The sequence below is a fragment of the Eschscholzia californica genome, unplaced genomic scaffold (genome assembly GCF_041429995.1).
Source record: "Eschscholzia californica isolate CP2 unplaced genomic scaffold, dmEscCali1.0.p SCAF_2, whole genome shotgun sequence".
Classification (NCBI taxonomy): domain Eukaryota; kingdom Viridiplantae; phylum Streptophyta; class Magnoliopsida; order Ranunculales; family Papaveraceae; genus Eschscholzia; species Eschscholzia californica.
This window is the reverse complement of record NW_028238309.1, coordinates 47,578,696-47,597,570: the sequence shown is the minus strand read 5'-3', so window position 1 is coordinate 47,597,570 and position 18,875 is coordinate 47,578,696. Positions and strand designations below refer to the sequence as shown.

The window sequence follows — 18,875 nt, the reverse complement described above, 5'->3', positions numbered from 1 at the left end:
AAATTTAACTAATATTGACTTCAATATTTGTTTCCAAATTCGAAATCTTTCAATGTTAAAGATAGAATTTTTTTAAAAAATTTTTAATTCAAAAGGGTATATGGTAATTACAATTTCCAATTTAGTGCACTCTCGTCAAGATTTTCTACCAAAGTTGGTCAAGTTTCTTTCCAAATTCTTATTTATTTTAGGTTTAAATATGATAATGGTAGCCTTATTTTTCCAAGAAAATTATCTTTCCAAATTCTTATTTATATTAGGCTTAAATAGAGGGTTCTAGAGAATAAAAAAATATAAAGAAAAAACAGAAGACAACTTTCTGCAGCTGTAGAGAGAGAAAGAAGACAAAAAAGAGAGAGGAAGAGAGAGAAAAAAGAGATCGAGGATGAGAAATTGAAAGAGAGATCGAGGGAGAGAAGAGCAGATTGAAGACTTCTTCGTGTTTCTCTCTCTATAATAATGAGGTAGATTGAAGATCATACTAACCCTTGAGGAAAGAACATTAAAACCCTAACTTTAAGTTGGGGTTTTGAAAAAAAAAAAAAAATAGCTGCTGCCCGAGCCGAGTTAGTCGGCGCCTAGCCAGCCGGGTAGTCGGCTCTAGTCGGCTCCTGGGCGCCGGCTAACTCGGCTGCTGAAATCGACTAGCTGACCGAGTGCTAGTCGATCGGCAGCTAGCCGATTACTGTGTAAGCGGCGCCTAGGCGCCGCTTTTTAAAGCATAGTATCATACCGATTAGAAATCTTTTCAGTTCTCTACTTTACTTCCATGATTCAAAGAAAGTTTTCCTTCTATTTTTATGTTCTAGTTACAATCATATGTTAATCCTATGTTTTCTCTATGATATCCCGCTGTCAAGTTAAAACAAAACTGCTTTGTGGTTTGAGTTCATAGGCAGAGAGCTAAAGAACTGTCGGAAGACAAAGATGGTATATCAGTATGCAGTTTTACCATTGTTATTCTATTTCTTCTTCACCAAGTATGGTGGGTGGTTTCAATGGTAATGACATTTTTCTCTTTTTAATGTTATTTAGTTTAAGTAACAAAGATGGTAAAATTTTATTGAATATTGTAACTTAGATTTTTTTTTATTCACAGATAAATAGAAAAGTACAACTAATTTAAGCATGCTCAGTGAAGATGAAAAAACTTTGAAGTTTCTACATTCTTTTTACATTCTCTATGTATGAGGCCACAATATTACTAGTTTATACCTCATATTCTTATTAGTTTCAGTATTCTTATATAGCATTATTCAATTCCTTAATTTCACCCACTATGTTCTTACCATTAGATCTGTTTTTCTTAAAGCTTTAAAGGGGTGGTTATCAGTTTCGCTAGCAATTAAGGACTAAGGTTTGTTACCATGACTCAGGTTTAAATTCAATGTAACGATTCAATGTAACGTAGTTACCATGATTCGAACTCCCAAATTCGTTAACTTTTGAAGTTAAAATCACATCTATGAATGAATATGGAAGTATAAATATAATGTGCTCAATGTGGAGTCTGATTACTCTAGTTTTCTTACTAGGATAGTTGAGCCTCTAACATGAAAGGTATCAAGTTAACGGTATGAAATTTCAACCTTATTAAGATAACATTTTAATTCATACATAATTACAACAATAGCATCATGTATCGTTTTTTTAATATTATTTATTTTTCTTGTGATTTGCAATTGATTTGACTCTATTCATTATACATTGATAAGTTTCAGGAAGTGCATCATGCGGATGGAATGAACGACATTTTGTGGAGATTCAAGCCAACGGGACAATTATGGATGTAATTGTTGTTGTATGTGTCTATTGTAGTTAGTTGATATTTGGGTTGACTTATAGAAATGATGAATCTGTTTGTATTGTATTTGTTATTTGATTTCTATTTCCATAATATAAAATGGTATTTTATTTGGATAACTCTTGCTTGGAGACTGCAATGTTAAGTTATTTATTATATATCAATGAATTAATAGTCTATAAATTTATTTACTCTTGCTTGAATCTGTGCCAATATACTTATTAGGGACAGAACGGCTCTGTCACCATATACTTATCAGGGACAGAATTGCTATGTCACCATATACTTATTAGGGTCGGAAGTTCTCTGTCCCCATATGCTTATTAGGGACAGATGCGAACTGTCCCTATATTCGTCCCAAATACTAATTGGGACGCCAGTTTCTGGGACGGACATATATCTGTCCCGAATAGTAATCTGGGACGGTTTTGAAGCCTTTGGGGACGGTTTTATGCTGTCCCTAATGAGCATATTTTTTGTAGTGTTAATAGTGACAAGTTCACCTAGGTTATGGACAAATACTATCTATACTAGACATCCATGGAGACAACAATAACTCTGTGAATGGATTAATTGACCTCACGGAGTTGGGTCGTCTGACGTCTAATGAAGCCCTAGTACTTTATATCAGTCTCTACGCAGTCTCTCCATTTGAGACAAAAGTTTGCTTCCAAAACCATGATCATCTAGAACTTTATACTGAATGTGTGGCTTTTTTAAAAGGCTCTCCAACGTTGAATGTTCTTTCACGGGCTTACCAGATAACAAAGTAACGTCAGCAGCTAAATCCACTTCCCCTGCAGTGCAGTATACAGAAATGAAGAACTGGACTTTATTTCATAAAATACTCGGCTATCTTGCAAATGCCTTGCGAATCTAATTCAAAATAATTTTCTCAGTCACATCTTTGAAGATTAAATAATCAAATATTGATAATACGATTCATGTGAGAAAACAAGCACGATGCTTCACATATGCAGCAGTTAAAAGGAGACCATGTTACCATAATAAAATTGTTTGCTATGTCAGATAGCGAACAAATACTAAGATTTAATCTTACAATCCGATGGAAACTAGAAAAACTATGTACCATGATAAAATTGTTTGCTATGTCAGATAGCGGTCAACTACTAAGATTTAATCTTGTCGGACACTGTTGGGTTCTTGCTATTATGCTTCACATTTGCAGCAGTTAAAAGGAAGACCATGTTACCTTGAACTCCAGCTTTCCAAGCAGCAGCTAGAAGCTTTTCAAGTTCTTCTGCTTTATCAACAGTGGCCATTTTTTTTGTCATGGTTAATTGAAAAGAGAAAGGTTTGCTATTTAAGTTTCAGGGTGAAATTATAAGAATGAAACATTTTAGCTACTACTGCAATAACATATATTTTGGTTTTGGACTTAATTCTATGTGACGCCCCAAACTTTAGATCTTAATCTGAATAAGACATTATGTACTTTCACTATACGCAGAAGGCCTCAATTTACTCTGCTTTTAGCAGCCCAAATGCTTTGGCCAACCTTGGCCTAATGTGTGAGAATCACATGAAAACTACCTTGGACTACACGTTCACGAGCATCACTCAATGTCTGCCAATCTGAAGATTCTCGAATTGACTTGAACGCATTATAAACAGGTTTGCTTCATTTCGCTCTAAGATCAAACTTAATCATCAATGGCTACAATAATATAACATAAAGATCGGCACAAAAAAATCTAGAACGGATCACAAACACAACGTGTCATTCTGTCTGTTTAGTACAGATGAAGAATTGAGAACCGTTCGTACCTGAACCAGAGTTCACCATCGACAGAATACCCACTTTTACTGATAAAAAATCAAGAACGAAATTTTTTTAAAGTGAGAATATGAGTACCTGAACTTCTTCAAATGCGATTCGAAGTTCAGGAGAATCTTTAACGGATTTAAGGTGACAAATCACTCCCAAACTAGTTAGATCTAGTATATTTCTATATAGTTTCTTAAAACTGTTTTCTCTAATGAGAGAGAGATTAGTGAGAGAGAGACTAGTTAGAAAGAGATGACAGGAGAGAGAAGAGAGAAAAAAAAGTTTTTTTTTTATGTTTGAAGGTCGCCGGCTGGAAAAGCCGGCGACCTTTGTCGGAGAAGACAATGAGGTGGCGGTAAGATGAGGTGGCAGAGAGAGGTGATGAGATGGAGGAGAGAGAAATGATGACTGGTTAACGGAGTTATAACGGTGACTGAAAAAAAAAGGTCATCTGAGTATTTTTGATAAAGTAGAGGGTGTAGGGTTTTAAACCCTTATACTAGTGTTTATAGCGGATAACGACATCTAATGTCTAACACTAGTATCCCCAAGATCATCATGCAAAACTAGTAATTAAACTAATGGAGATAGTAGATTACCTTAATCGCTTTTCCCTCGAACTAGTTGAATTGATTAAAGAAGACCTAGAGCTTCAAGTGTAGCTCCTCTACTTGGGACACGAGTAATCAACTTGATCTCCCACCTTGTTGTATAGCTAGCACACCAATGGTGGTTGGATAGAAGAACACCTTCTTCTTTGATTAGATAGATAGTTAATGGGAATTAGCTCACTTTCTCCTCTCTACTTGATGTGGTAGAGTAAGAAAGCTTAGAGAGAAATTCCACACCTTATTCTCTGCCCTAAGAGTGTTTATATAGAACCCTAATAAGAATCCACCTCCTTTTAGGTTTCCTAAAACACCCTTTAGAATAAGATTTAGGGAAATAGTCGAAAATAGCAACTATTGGTATTTTCTCAATTCCCTAAGGAGGAGGTGTCCAAACACCACGAAAATTGGCAGATATAATTTTTATTATATCAGCAACTAACCCTCCAAAATTCAGCCCAATCCGAGTCCTAGAAGTACCCGAACTGGTCTAGGCCCAAAAACCCTGTTTTTGGCCTTTTTGTACTATCTTTGCCTAATTCCTTTTTAGGCCTATGAGATATGTTTATGGGACACTCCCATGATTATATCTCACTCCCAATAGTCATATCCTAGATCAATTTGTCACTCTTATGTGTAACCCGTTGTAGGATCCGATCGAAGTTAGCCGCGAATTACTTCGTAATTCGACGATCGTAGTTGGTCTCTAGCTACAACTCTACGATCCCTAAATCAATCGGACTTGATGATCTTCCACATCAATTGTCCTATCCGACAAATTGTTCGCATTGTCACCTTGGTCGAAGGACATCTCCTTCAACTCCTTCAGAGGGCTAGGCAGGAAGCTGGTCACAAAGTTGGGGGCTATTTGGGAAATAACCCAAAAAGAAAAAGAGGAAAGCGTGTGTAAACTCAACGACACCACTCGTGAGAGTTGGGATGGCACGCAATCGGTCGGAGTAATCACGCCATGACGCCACTATATATATATATACCCCTCCCCGCTCTTCTTTTTGCTTCTCTCCTCCCATTTGCACATATTCACACAAAAAACTCAGAAAGAAGAAGAAGAAGAAGAAGAAGAAGAAAGAGAGAATAATAATTATAGAGAGAGAAAATGAAATTGAATAGTGTGAGAGAGTTAAGACCACTACTTCATCTTCTAGTTTCTCTGTGTATCCATTGGATTGCAGAAGAAATGACAGTTTCAGTTCTTGTTGATATTACTACCAGAGCTCTCTGTCCTGGTAATTCTACTTGTACTCAAGCTATTTATCTCACTGGACTTCAACAAACGGTTAGATTTCATCATCCTCTACCTTTTTTTCTCTTTTTTGTGAAGTTTCTGAATTTTGAGCTTTTGGATTGTTCCAGTATTCAGCCTTTTAACTGTTTGAATTACTGATCTGTTCGCCAATTTTGTATTTGGTATAGTTTTGAGGATATACTAGATCTTAGGTTTTAGATTTTATTGAATTAGGTTTTCATTTGATCTTGACGAGCTATTGGTGGATGTTATGATTTTGATTAGTAAATTTCTGGTTGAGGATTTATTATCTTTTCAATTTGTATTTACTCATACCGTTTCCATGATTAATGAAGTGGATATACTCCTCCAAATTCCTCTGGATTATATATATATATATATATATATATTGTTAGTATTTTGTCTTGATGTGTATTATCTATTAGTTTAGATACTGAATTTTGTCTTGATCTGTTGAAATCTCTAAATTTAAGGTTCAGAACTAAAAACTAGGTTAAAGAAATTTGTTTCTCTGAGATGCTTTGGTTCATGAGTTTATTTAGTCTTTTTCGCTTAAGACACAGTCGATCTTGACATTTTAACTTCAACAAGTTAAGTGAGAACATTTTGATTGGGCCATTGTAAACCAATGGGCAGGTCTAAGAATTTAAATGCTGGTTATGAATGGAGTTGCTTCTAATCGATTTTATGCTTACTTTCTTAGATGTTTTTTTGTCTGTGTTCGACTATTCTGAAATTTGAATAGCTACTACTTCGAATTGAACTTTTTTTGCTTTTATTTCAATGGTTATAGGTTGTGGGTATTTTCAAGATGGTTGTACTTCCTGTCTTAGGTCAGCTTGCAGATGATTATGGACGAAAACCATTACTTCTCCTAACTGTATCAACGACTATATTGCCATTTTGTATGTTCCTTTCAACTACAAGAATTTACTCTTAAACAGATTACAAATTATATATTAGACTATTTGCTTACTTTTCATAGGATTTTCGGACGGAAATTGACTGTAACTACTGTGCACATACTGATGTTGCAGAAAATTTACTTTTTGAGATTCAAAATGTAATCCTTTTTTTGGTATGTCTTATAGCACATGATTTTCTTTCAGGTTTACTGGCTTGGAATCAATCAAAGGAGTTTGTGTACACATACTATTTGATTCGAACTGTTTCGTATATCATAAGTCAAGGAAGTATCTTCTGCATATCCGTCTCCTACGCAGTAAGTTTTTACCACAATTACTGCTACATTAGATTGAATTTTCCCAATATGGTTCCAGTACAATTACTGCTACATTAGATTGAATTTTCCCAATATGGTTCCAGTACAATTAACATCGTAACTCTAGTAGGCAGATGTTGTAGAGGAGGGGAAGAGAGCCATGGCATTTGGATGGATTACAGGTCTTTTTTCAGCTTCACATGTTTTGGGAAATTTTTTGGCACGGTTTCTCCCCGAAGATCATATTTTCGAGGTATGTTCAGTCAAACCGTCCTTTCCTACTTAAATGTTTTTCTGTTCATTCCTTAGTTAACTGACTAACCTGTATTTACAGGTTTCAATAGTTCTGCTGATACTTTCCCCAGTTTACATGCAATTGTTTCTTGTTGAGACAGTTCAAGCAGTTCCACGGCCGCAGCTAAACCCACTTCGTTTAACTTCAATTTTCAAAATCCTCCAAGGACGATGTAACTCGATGAGAAATGCCATTACTGCTGTTACAAGAAGGTTAGTTTGTCTAAACGTTGAACTTACTGAGTTCTATATGTTAACTTTGTAAATGTTCTTCAAATATAGAATAGACCTAGTTCTTTGAAACTGACCTAGATGTCTGAGTTATGGCTAGATAACATTATTTTACTTGACAGTGAAACACTAAAGCGCATTGCTCTTATATCTTTCTTCTATGAATTGGGCATGTCCGGCATCAGCAGCATCTTATTGGTAACTTTCACTCTGTACTCATTCTAGTACAAGTAGAATTCCATTCCAGTTACTATATAATCCATTCAAAGTGTAGTATTACACAACGTTTTTCCGCGATTATAAATTTTCAGTACATATTTGCTTCCAAATCCACCTAGTAAGAGATTTTCTGTCCAGATGGTTCATCATTTTGATAAGTACATAACTTGCTCCACAGTATTATCTTAAGTCGGCTTTTGGCTTTAACAAGAATCAGTTTTCGGAAATCCTGATGATGGTGGGAGTAGGTTCAATTGTTTCACAGGTATTATTTCTGCAACTTCCCCACCAAATTTTAATATTTTGTAGGTTCTACTGGATCATATATATGAATCTGAATCTAATTCACACCGGTGCCATTTTAGTCAATAGTGAAAGCAAAACAATGTGGAGTTGTGGACGCACCTTCTGTTATTTATTTGTTTGCGTAGAATACCATTTCCTCTATGTGGCCGAATTTTGTTCCTATATTACTGTGTAAAAAGTTCTCTGAATTTAGTGGGGATGTGTAAACTCTTCCTTCATCCTTCCTATATTTCTATTTCAGTACTTCTATCTCAATATTTCTAGTCAAATTTGATGATTGAGCTCAATTTGTTCCATAAAGACACTTAAGCTCCTATGTCCGTTCACATCATATGAAATTTATTTCCATTTTGATCACATCGGGAATTTACTGATACCTACTTAGTTCTGATAGTTTATGTGCTTTATTTAGTCATGGTCAATAATACTAAATTTTTGTTATGGCCTCTAGATCTTGGTGCTTCCGGTTGTTAACCCATTAGTGGGAGAGAAAGTGATATTATGCATTTCGATACTTGCTTCAATAATTTATGTAAGTTCACTGATACATTATCTTCTAAATCTTCTCCATTCTTGACGTTTATTGATTTGGAAAATCATTCATATATCTTTCCTTTGCAGGCACTACTTTATGGCTTGGCATGGGCACCATGGGTATGTAGCTTACAGACATCGTTTACTTGATAATTATATTGCCGCTGATTCTACTCTTTCCTTCAATTTGATGTTGGTCTCTGATGCAGGTACCTTATCTTAGTGCCTCATTCGGTGTTATATATGTTCTCGTCAAACCATCTGTAAGTCTCATTATCGTGAAATCTTATATTTTTTCCCCTTGTACGAAACAATATTTTTTGTCGGGCTTTATCAATTTAATTGTTCTTTGTTTTTTTTTTTTCAGACTTATGCTGTGATATCGAAAGCAACAAACTCAGCTAATCAGGTTCGTTACAGATTGTAACTCTGAGTATTCTTCTGATTTTTCCATTTGAACTAGTCGAAAAGTATAACTTTCTTTGTCTGTTCTTAATATTAATAATCAGTTTGTTTTACAACTTTCAATCATCTTGCATTTTTTACGTCCATTTTATCAGGGAAAAGCCCAAGGATTGATTGCTGGCGTGCAATCTGTTGCAAGTTTGATATCACCACTTGCAATGAGTCCCTTGACTTGTAAGTCTTCTCGGATATTATTACGCCTGTTTTCCACTGAAAAAGAGAAACAAAAAACCCAAACTATTTTCATGATTTTGCTCACACCTAATAACTTTTTTTCAGCCTTGTTCCTCTCAAGCAAGGCTCCTTTTGATTGCAAAGGTTTCAGCCTCTTGTGTGCATCTACTTGCATGGTAAAGTCCTCCCCTCTCTCACTCTCTAGATCTCTTTCAACTACTAAGTACAACTTCTTCATGGCAGATGGTTTCTTTCTATCATGCTTGGCTCCTGAAACCAGAGGAGTGTTCAGAATATGACTCGGAAAACAACTTCGACAACAACATCGAAGCTCCCCTCCTCTCATGATGATTTGCAGACAAAACTAACAACTAATTAATATGACCCGTTCTTCCGAAAGAATCTTTGCAAGAATGGAAGTACCTATTTTTCTGTAAGGTAAACATGTGTATATTCAATGTTCAGATCTTATATAATATGTAACTTGGACTATACAAAATAAGAAAAGGAAGTATGTAACTTGGACAAAATTTTGTAAATGTGAGCATGTATCAAGACTGCCATTTGATTTGCTTGTGGTTAGGTTTTTGTTCAATTACCTGTCTTACCTCTTCCTAACTCAGTATGGATTAGATCTCCAAGCATATCAGTCAGACAATTTTGGCTGTGCAGTTACAATTTCAATTAGTTCAACAAAAAAAAAAAAAAAGTTAGAATTTCAATGTCTTTCAACAACAAAAAAAAAGTTAGAATTGTTGAGACATCGTTTAAAATTGTGACCCATGATACATCCATCCTTATCCACTAGATATAATCAAATTTTAAGATCAATTACTTATTCATTCCAAAAATAAATAATAAGAATTGAGGTAGGGTTTGTTTTTTGGGTTACTTAAGCCAATTTAGGCTCCAAATATAACCCATCATTGATTTGAATATCAATAAGGTGAACACCCACTGCCTTCAATACTACGCATAATGAGTCAAGGACCTCGAACAAATATCTTTTTGCAGTAGAACTTTAAAGTGTATGAAGTTTCATATTTGAATCTTTGAGCAGGGAGAAAAGCTTAAGTTCATCCCTCCTTTTCGTATTGATGGTAAATTATGTGCTTCAATTCCTTCTTCTTTAGATGCACATATTAAGTTTTGTGAGAGACTTGTGATTGGTAATTTTGTTGGTAGTCGACTTGATTTTGATTATGTGAGAGATACCTTGCTTAAGTTATGGAACCTAAGGGTGATGCGCAATTTTCTTTACATGGAAATTCTGTTTTTGTTATTCGAGTTGCGCTTGATGAAGATAGGCTTCCAATTTTAGATCATCAGCCTATCTTCTCTTGGAGAAGGTTCAAGGGAGGGCGACATGGGTATTGAGACGGATGCTCATATGGAGACTACCATACCTATTGAGTTAACAACTCCGATTCAGACAGTGAGTTCGACAGTTGTGGTTGGGTCTGATGAGGGGTGGCAAGTGGTCAAAAGCAAGAATGTTGCGAAGCTACAGAGAAGATCCAGTGAGCCATCTTCTCCAGATGATAGGCATAAGAAGGCGAGTACTCATGTTGATACCTCACAGGGGTTAGCCCTTGCTGATAAGGATGAGTCTGAGTGTAAAATGGTTGAAGGTGCTGAGCGTGTAGAGAGGGATGACGGGGGTAGGATGGAGAAAATTTTGGTGCACGATGTTGATGATAGTCCCGATATGTTGACTTCGTCTGATGATGGTATTGCTTCTTGTATTCGAGGTAAGGCTACTCTTAGTCTTGATTTTGGTAAGATGAAGATTGATGATGGTGATATCCTTGCTTAGATAATGTCTCTATTATAGCTTCGCGGCAGGTTTCCGTTGGACGAATGTTAAGAAATTTGAAGCTAAGATTTCTCAAGCTAAGAAGTTGGCCCGCAGGGTTGCATGTGCTCCGCCTAATGATTAGGTGGGTTTGATCCTGATTTATATTTATTATGTATGAGATATAGCTGTAGGGATTTTTTTTCTGTTGAAAGTATAGCTGTAGGGATTAGAGGGTATGACTTGAGCACCGCGTTGGTGATAGTTTTTTTTTTGCGCTTTATTTTTTGATGTAGTGATGAGCGTGAAGCCTATTTTTTTTCTTTGTTTGAGTTCAGGTTTCCCTTCAGTCTGCTGATTTATGCAAAAAAAAAAAAAAGACTTCATTTAACTTTGGTTGATCTAGGACGGTCGTAGCCCTAAGTCAAGGCAACTCTTCTTTGGTACACTTTAGTATTACTTCTTGATCAAATCAAAATAATAAATTAGAGCACGTGGAGCCATCTCGTTATCTTTCTAAGAAGAAAAATATGGCGTACTATCTGATATCTATATCAGGTGGTGAAAGAGCCCATTGCAAACCTTTATACTTATCCAACATTCCAATTTAACTCCAAGACCATATATCTGTTAGTTAAACATAATACGTAATTGATATTTTCTATTTTTATCTTTTTAAGCTAGAGTGTATCTTCTTGTTTTTGCTCTTTCTTCATGGTGAGGAACCTGTCATCGACATCCTCCCTTCTTCCATTTCCACCACCACCATCAATTTTTCTTTTCTCTCAATTAAAACTCCAATCTCCAACTTTCTACAGAGTAACATAGAAAAGAATGGTGTTGGTGGTGGTAGAAATAGAAGAGATAAAAAAAAGATTTGTTTTTCTGAAACTAGTCGTAAGCAACTGGTTTTCAATCGTGAAGAGCGAAAGGACGAAAGGGTGATACTTTGGATTAAAAAGGTAAAAGGGGAACATAAATTTTGACCGCTAAATTTGTCGAACACCCTTCGTAATCGGGTCCCAACTTGACCACCCTTTGTAATTTGGCCCAATATTAACCACCTTCTGGTTAAGTGGTCGGACACCCTCTAGAGCACATGAAGTCTTGTAATCGAATCTGGATGGCCCTCAAGGTTTGTAGTGCCCAAGATATCTTAATGGTGGACTCGTGATATAAAATTGTAAAATCCCTATAATAATTCAGAATGTTAAGAAAGAGAAAATAGTGACGTCATAATTCATGATATTCCTTTCCATAAGGCTAAATTTAAAAAAACAGAACCCGAAAATATCTTATCGAGTTTTACATTAACCGAAGAAGTCATCGACGAAACATAATGTCAAACAGCTCAACGGTCAAGATTAAATCTTATCGAGCTTATCAGCTTTAACGATGGGATTAGCTTTAGCAATGGATTCTCTCCCAACAGTTTTGAAATCAAAACTGCAATTATGTTGTTCAGGATACCTATGTAGAGAACAGAACGTGATTTCACACCTACACTTAAATCCGGTGAGTCCGACTCGTTTCCGGCAAGTAAAGCACCGGTTCGATTGAGATACAGGCGCCGGAGCTACTGATTCAGATGTTATTAAAGAACGATCATCATCCGCTGATTCAGGTAAAGAAATAAGTTGAGGCGGAGAGAGAAAATTTGTTGATGATGATGATGGAATTGATAGTGATTTCTCAACAGCGATTTTGGCAGATGAAGCTTGTTCTTCTTTGAGACGAAAATCTCTGTAACATTTTGAACAAAGATTTAGGGTTGTTGGACTACCGAAGAATCCACAGTTATTAGCGCAAAGTTTATGACCTTCTTGAGATCTACATCCATGTTCTTCCGCCATCTATCAAAAAAATCAAGAACGAGAATTAGATGATCAAGAACTTGATAAAAGAATCATCTCTTTCTGATGAGATATAGATCTGAAGATCTAAACTTAAATCAAACAAAACAAAATCAGAAATCCACAAATGAACAAACAAGATCTATCTGGAGAAATATTTTACCTAAAGAAGTGATTGAATTTCTTCTCTCTGCTTCTTAAGGAGTTTGGTTGTTTATCTGTTTTGTTTTTTAGGTTAAGATTTCATTCAGTTTGAGATTTCTGGAGTATATATCAAGAAAAAATCAGAGGCGTTTTAGAGAGAGAAAAGAAGAACGGAAACAAAACCAGGCTGGCTGGCTGGACGTCGAAGAACGGAAACGACTTTTTAATAAATAAAAAGTGTGGGACCCACCACCATGAAAAACCAAACCGTATTTGAGAAAATTAAAGACTAGTTTATATTATTGGATTATCTATCAAAATAGATATGTATGATTACGTGGCATTATGTTAAGAAACTACTCAGTTGGTTTAGGTAATATGATTTGAAGTAATAGAGATGATTTTGGTCCGTTTGATTAAGATAAGATCTTAAATTAAAGGGAACTAAATCGAAGAATACAGAGAAGAGTTGGCCCACCTAGGAAAGATTGATTTTGTTTATACACGTCTGATCCTAACTTAGGGGTGGGAATCGGTCCGGGCGGGCGGGAAACGGACACTAACTCAATCGGTCCGGGCGGAACGGACACGAGTCCTAAGTGTCCACTCGGACATCCGGAAAAAATGGGCGGACATTTCGGATTTTTCTCCAACAAAGTGTCCGTCCGTGACCGTTTTGATAGTCGGGCAAACCGGGTATCGGTCGGGCGGACACCGGTCACTAATGAACAAATAAAGAAACTTTTATTCGAAATTTAAAATGTTTAGTCGCTAAATACAACTTTCTAAAACTCCAACTTTACAATTCTAAAAAGTAAATGAATTCAAAATCGCAAGATAAGCATTGAGATTTCTCATGGATTATGATCGATTTCTATGCTTCTTCTCATGGATTATGATCGGTTTATTGTGGATTCTCAGGTTATTGATGAGATACTGAGATTTTGGTGGAGATAGAGACTAGAGAAGTAGAACGACGAAGACAAGATTAAGAAAAGTGATTTCTAGGGTTATTTATTTTTACTCTTGAAATCTAATGGTTGTAGCGAACTCTACATATCTAAAGGCTTAAAATCAATCATATAGGCGGGCGGGTATAACGGGTAGGATAAACGGACGGGTGTGGATGGGTTCGGTCGGGCGGACGATATAAGCGGTCGGACTCGGTCGGACCACCGGGTAAAGACCTATGCCCGCGTCCGTCCGCTTTAGATCTTTCAGTCGGGCGGGTACGGATCGATTCGGGCATCGGACGGTCACGGACCCTTCGGACTCGGACGGTCATGGGCGGGTTCCGGATTTCCGGGCCAAAATCCCACCCCTATCCTAACTCGATTGCACCACTAAACAGCAGATTAGGGTCTTTGCAAATTTTATATTCACACCCATCTTTATCACAAAAAACAATGATGTGGGCACAAAACGATCCCCTCTTGCGGAAGAAAATTTTCCCGACAAAAAAATGGAAAACTGAAAGAACATAAAGCAACACACACTCTGAAAGTCCGCAAAAGAAAATCGTCGATAGGAGGTGGTGACTTCTTTGTCTCTTCTCTCTCTTCTATATCTCTCTCTTTTGTTTCTCTCCCTAAATTTCGACGAAGAGAAACCCTTCGTCAGAACCTTGGTCTGGATCTGCTATATTCGTTTGGTAGAACCAGACGAGGGTTCCGGCGAAGGGGCCTCCCCTTCACCAGAACATACAAAGATAGAAAGAGATAGGGAGTGAGAGAGAGAAGAGAAGAGGGAGAAAGAGAGTCGGTCGGAATTAGTCTTGGAAGGTCGCCGGAGTTAATGGTGGTGTGAAGGGAAGAGGGAAGACGAATAAAAAAAATTTAATTTCTCAAAACTTGGTACCGGAAGAAACAACAGTTACTCAAAACTTTGTACCCCAAAAAATTCCTTTATTTTCCCAAAACATCGACCTTCCATAATTGTCAGGATCAACCACTGTAAACGGGGATAGTAACGGTAGGTCACCCATTATCGATATATTTAAACAAAAATCAATTTTATTTTCTTCTTCCTCTGACAACCACTCCCACCACCCATGAATTCTCTCTTCTTCCTCTTGTGTTGTGTGTCTCTCTCTCTCTCTTTCTCTTTCTCTTTCTCTCTCTTGTGTGTGTGTCTCTCTCTCTCTCTACTAATGCCAAAAGTAGTAGTCTCGGTTATTTTCTAGATGATGAATATCCACGGTCATATGATGAAAATCCCTTGTGTGTTTGATTAATAGAGCTTGCAAAAAAATCATAAACCACTCTGACGCTCAAGTCATTAGGGTGTGTTTATTGTTGAATGAGATGAATTCAAAGAATGAGTTGGAAATTGGGCACTTCCCGCTTTAGGCCGTTTGCGATTTTTCATGATGCTCGGCTGAGATGATGCAGTGCTAAGACACTGGCTTTGGTGAAAATCCCGTGTCAATGGTCGTTATGGGACGATATCTAATGAGTGTGTATCTTATAACAATGACAGATCATTTGACAGTTAACATTTCAAGTATAAAAAGTGGTTCGTCGGGTTTTTCTAGCCTTCCATGTCATATTGTTCCGTCCAGACGCCGTTCTAAGCTTTAACCGATCGAGTTCTTCTCAACTGATTTCTCTGTCTTGAGCTTTTGACCAGAGCAGGACTCAGGTTGGGCAAACTCTCACATCGATTCCACCTTCTCGTTAGGGGCGTCAACGGGTATCTCATTATCCAGAATCAGAACCTAATAAAAATTATAGTTCCGGTTCCTAGCGGTTCCAGAGTCCGGTTCCATAATTTAAGGATCCAGAACCGGAACCTATAAAAAATGCGGGTAACCATCGGGTATCGGATATTTATCGGTTCTTTTAGGACTTCTTATTTAATTGATTTTAACACTAACTAGGAAGATTATACTGCATTCAAAAACACAAATATTTTTTATAGAACCTATTAAATAAAAGATATATGAATGAGTTATTAAAATTATGCCAAATCTAATTATCTTATATTTTAAGTTGCTATAAAATTTGTTATGAAATATAGTTTGATTATCGATTAAGAATTTTATGTTAAGTGAGAAACTCAATATGACATGATTATAACGTAACTAACATAAAATATGTAATTAAGACCTTTGTGAAAGAATCGACTAATTGCGCATTAAATTCGGGTATCGGGTACCTGTCAGATATACCCAAGAAGTATTATGATCTAATCGATTTTAATCGGGTAATACCGGTCGGGTATTAAATTTTTATCGGGTATGAAGATGAGGATCCGGAACTGACATAAACAGTTCCGGTATCGTTTCGATTTCGGGTAAATGGGTACCAATTGCCACCCCTACTTCTCGTACATCGAGGCAATACGAGGCTCAAGCTGTCGAGCTAGTTTCCGCAGAGCTCTTCTACTGTTCTGAAGTCCAGACTAGAGCTCTTTCTAGAGTTGTCTCAGTTTCTAGCGGTGTGCCTGAGCAGGGCTCAAGGCGCCTAGGAATCTCATGCCGACTTTCCCTTGGGCCGGACTCAGATGGTAGGGCTTCGCCGAGTCCACCTCCTTGGTAACTTTAGCGAGGGTTTCCTCGTAGGTAGTTTGGTCAACTTGTTGATTTCTTGACTTTGTCATATTTGGTCAACATCAGCGAGTTCCTCTACCCATTTCGTGAAGTGGTCTACTCCTACCAACAAGAATGTTCATCCTTCCAGAACGTTTAGGAATGGTCATACGACACAGTGAAGGGTCCAACAAGAATGTTCTTCCTCCCTGGTAACTTTTTTTATTCTTTTTTAACTTCGTTCGGCGGTTCTCTTCCTGCCTAACTTGTTTTCCTTACTTTATAAAAAGATAAAAGAGTTCAGAGAACGAAAACCTAATTTTTATTTATTTATGAAAACGAGGTTCGAACAATAATTGTAAATATTGCATATCTTAATGTAATTAGATTCCACGATATCTTTTAAAGATTTGGATTAAACAAAGTATTTGCGTGTTTTTGTTGTCAGTTTTATTTTTCATGACTCAGATATTTATCTTTAATTTAATATACAAACTTAATTTATTTCAATGGAACAATTAAAGAGTTGAATACGTCGCATTCTATTCCACTCAACATAAGATTATTTATCAAGGAATTTTGATAAAGGCGAAGTAATGTTTACTTAGAATTTTTAAATTTTTGAAGAGCAAACCTTAATTTGGCATCCCCTATGTCCCTCTAGCTTTATGGGGTACACAATAATTTTATGTCATACCATAGTCATCAAAGATTTTAATCTAATAGTTCGAAATAATATTGAAAATAAACGAAAAACAACAAATATTTCATAATTATTATTAAAATCAATAAACTTATAAAGACTGAAATATTTTTTGTGTAACTAATTCTTCAATCTTTTTAACTTTGAATACAAATATCTTTTTCATTAAATGTGGGATTTTGATAAAACTTACTCCATATATTTATAAAGGAATTTCATTAGCTTTCTAATAAGATCAATTTTCAATACATTTTTTTCAAAAAAGAACTTTAGAAAAAACTGGATTTGAAAAATATAAATTGCAAAATGCAAATTACAATCTTGATTTGCAAGCTTTGAAGAATGTAATATCAGGATGCAGATCTTGCAAACTCGATTTGTATATCGAGAATAAAAATACTGAAGTTTCTTCTTCTTCATCTTCGTCACATAAATTAGGCTTTACATCTGGGTGCACATCATTATTAACATCAACATCATCGTTAACATCAAATTCATAATTCGGGTTTCGATTTTTTTTAGGGTTTCTCATCATTAATTTCATATTTATCTTCATCAGTTGAAGAACACGAACCTCTTTTAACTGTCGCAAGTTAGGAAGAAGATTCGAAGAACATGAACAGATTCATCATCATATGAAGAACACGAACATCAGATTCAACATCATCAAATGAAGAACAAGAATCTCTCTTAATCCCTTGAATCTCTTGATCGTCGGGAGTCCAAAGGAAGAAAATGGAGAACACGAACATCACATTCAGCAACATCAAATTGATTCATCATTGGGAGTCAGGAAAAAGATGTTTTAGAGATTCCATAGATTCATCAACAATTGCTAACTAACCCTAAAAATTAAGCCTGATCGAGGAACTTTATTACTACGCCCATGTTTTATAATTGGGAAATGATAAAGTTACTAAAGATTTTGACAAAAAAAAGTTCCCAGCTGACGTGGCGGGTGTGGTTTCAAACTTTGACCAAATCTAGACCGTTGAGAGATGAAAATCACAACTGCCACATCAGCTGGGAACTTTTTTTGTCAAAATCTTTTGTGATTCTAGCATCTCTCTTTATAATTTACTAAACACATTAATTCAATATTTGAACCCTTCTTTTGGTCCTCTTTTTCTTATGGCTTCCACTAATTACTCAATGAAGAACTCTAGAAATTAATATCTGAATAACATTCTATAGAAAATATATTCAACACTAATTGGAGAAAGTTCAAAGCCTTATCTTCTCCTTCATCTTTTACTCTCTCTCTCTATCTTTCTAGATTTTTTTATCTCTAGGATCTTGATAGAAATCTGTACAAATAAAAATAGATTGATCAATTAGGATGAAATTTACCTTTTTCAAATCAAATCAAATCGTCATGAAACCCAAACGAGGTGAAAAGAAATCACTGAAACCATCTTAAAGTGATTATTGATCAGATCGACCAAATGAAGTGGGCTTCTAATCATCGATTCATTTTTCAGTCCTATGGATTTGATCTGCTTGTTAGAGAGAACAAAGAGAGAGGGGGAAAGAGACAGAGGGAAATTGCAAACACATCATAATTTTAAAGGATAATTCGTCTAGATTCATCATCCAGGAGGAGAAGAACCCTAAAAATTTCTGACTTTTTAGAAAATAAGTTAGTTTTAATGTGTTAGATTTTTTTTATAATATAAAGCCCGATTTACGTTAGTCATTATATTGTATTGATGCATCTTCAAAATGTGTGAGGGTATTTTGGAACCCAAAAAAAAAAAACGACCCAATTACTAATTAAACTATATGATTTTAAATTATATTTTAAGTATCATTACACATAATATTTTGGTAACTTGTAGTTGATATAAAAAATTATTTGTTTTTTTAGTTATTATGAATAACTTTTGGTGCCAGACAACTATTTTTCAAAATAGGAAATTGAGCCGAAGACCTAATTTT

General features: G+C 35.9%; 1 protein-coding gene and 1 pseudogene across 4 annotated transcripts; one reads left to right on the top strand and one right to left on the bottom strand.

Moving 5' to 3' along the window:
* The first annotated feature begins 5,118 nt into the window (after nucleotides 1-5,118).
* On the top strand, nucleotides 5,119-9,508 carry LOC147558514 (uncharacterized). 3 transcript variants are annotated; one of them, XM_086660203.1, is made up of 14 exons: nucleotides 5,119-5,498; nucleotides 6,262-6,373; nucleotides 6,578-6,690; nucleotides 6,821-6,943; nucleotides 7,025-7,197; nucleotides 7,338-7,413; nucleotides 7,613-7,699; nucleotides 8,192-8,272; nucleotides 8,362-8,394; nucleotides 8,484-8,537; nucleotides 8,642-8,683; nucleotides 8,835-8,913; nucleotides 9,019-9,089; nucleotides 9,157-9,508. In XM_086660203.1, exons 1-14 carry the CDS (start codon nucleotides 5,319-5,321, stop codon nucleotides 9,259-9,261), a joined length of 1,329 nt encoding a protein of 442 aa, XP_086516329.1. In that variant the 5' UTR covers nucleotides 5,119-5,318; the 3' UTR covers nucleotides 9,262-9,508. The 3 variants fall into 3 exon arrangements, with proteins under 3 accessions (XP_086516329.1, XP_086516331.1, XP_086516330.1); XM_086660205.1 differs by having other exon boundaries at nucleotides 5,217-5,448; XM_086660204.1 differs by lacking the exon at nucleotides 6,262-6,373 and having other exon boundaries at nucleotides 5,220-5,448.
* A 2,428-nt stretch (nucleotides 9,509-11,936) lies between these two features.
* Nucleotides 11,937-12,904, bottom strand: LOC147558513 (zinc finger A20 and AN1 domain-containing stress-associated protein 4 pseudogene; annotated as a pseudogene). The gene is made up of 2 exons (XR_015234403.1): nucleotides 12,725-12,904; nucleotides 11,937-12,561 (listed from the first exon to the last, which is right to left on the bottom strand). The product of XR_015234403.1 is annotated as a zinc finger A20 and AN1 domain-containing stress-associated protein 4 pseudogene (transcript).
* Nucleotides 12,905-18,875: the final 5,971 nt, after the last annotated feature.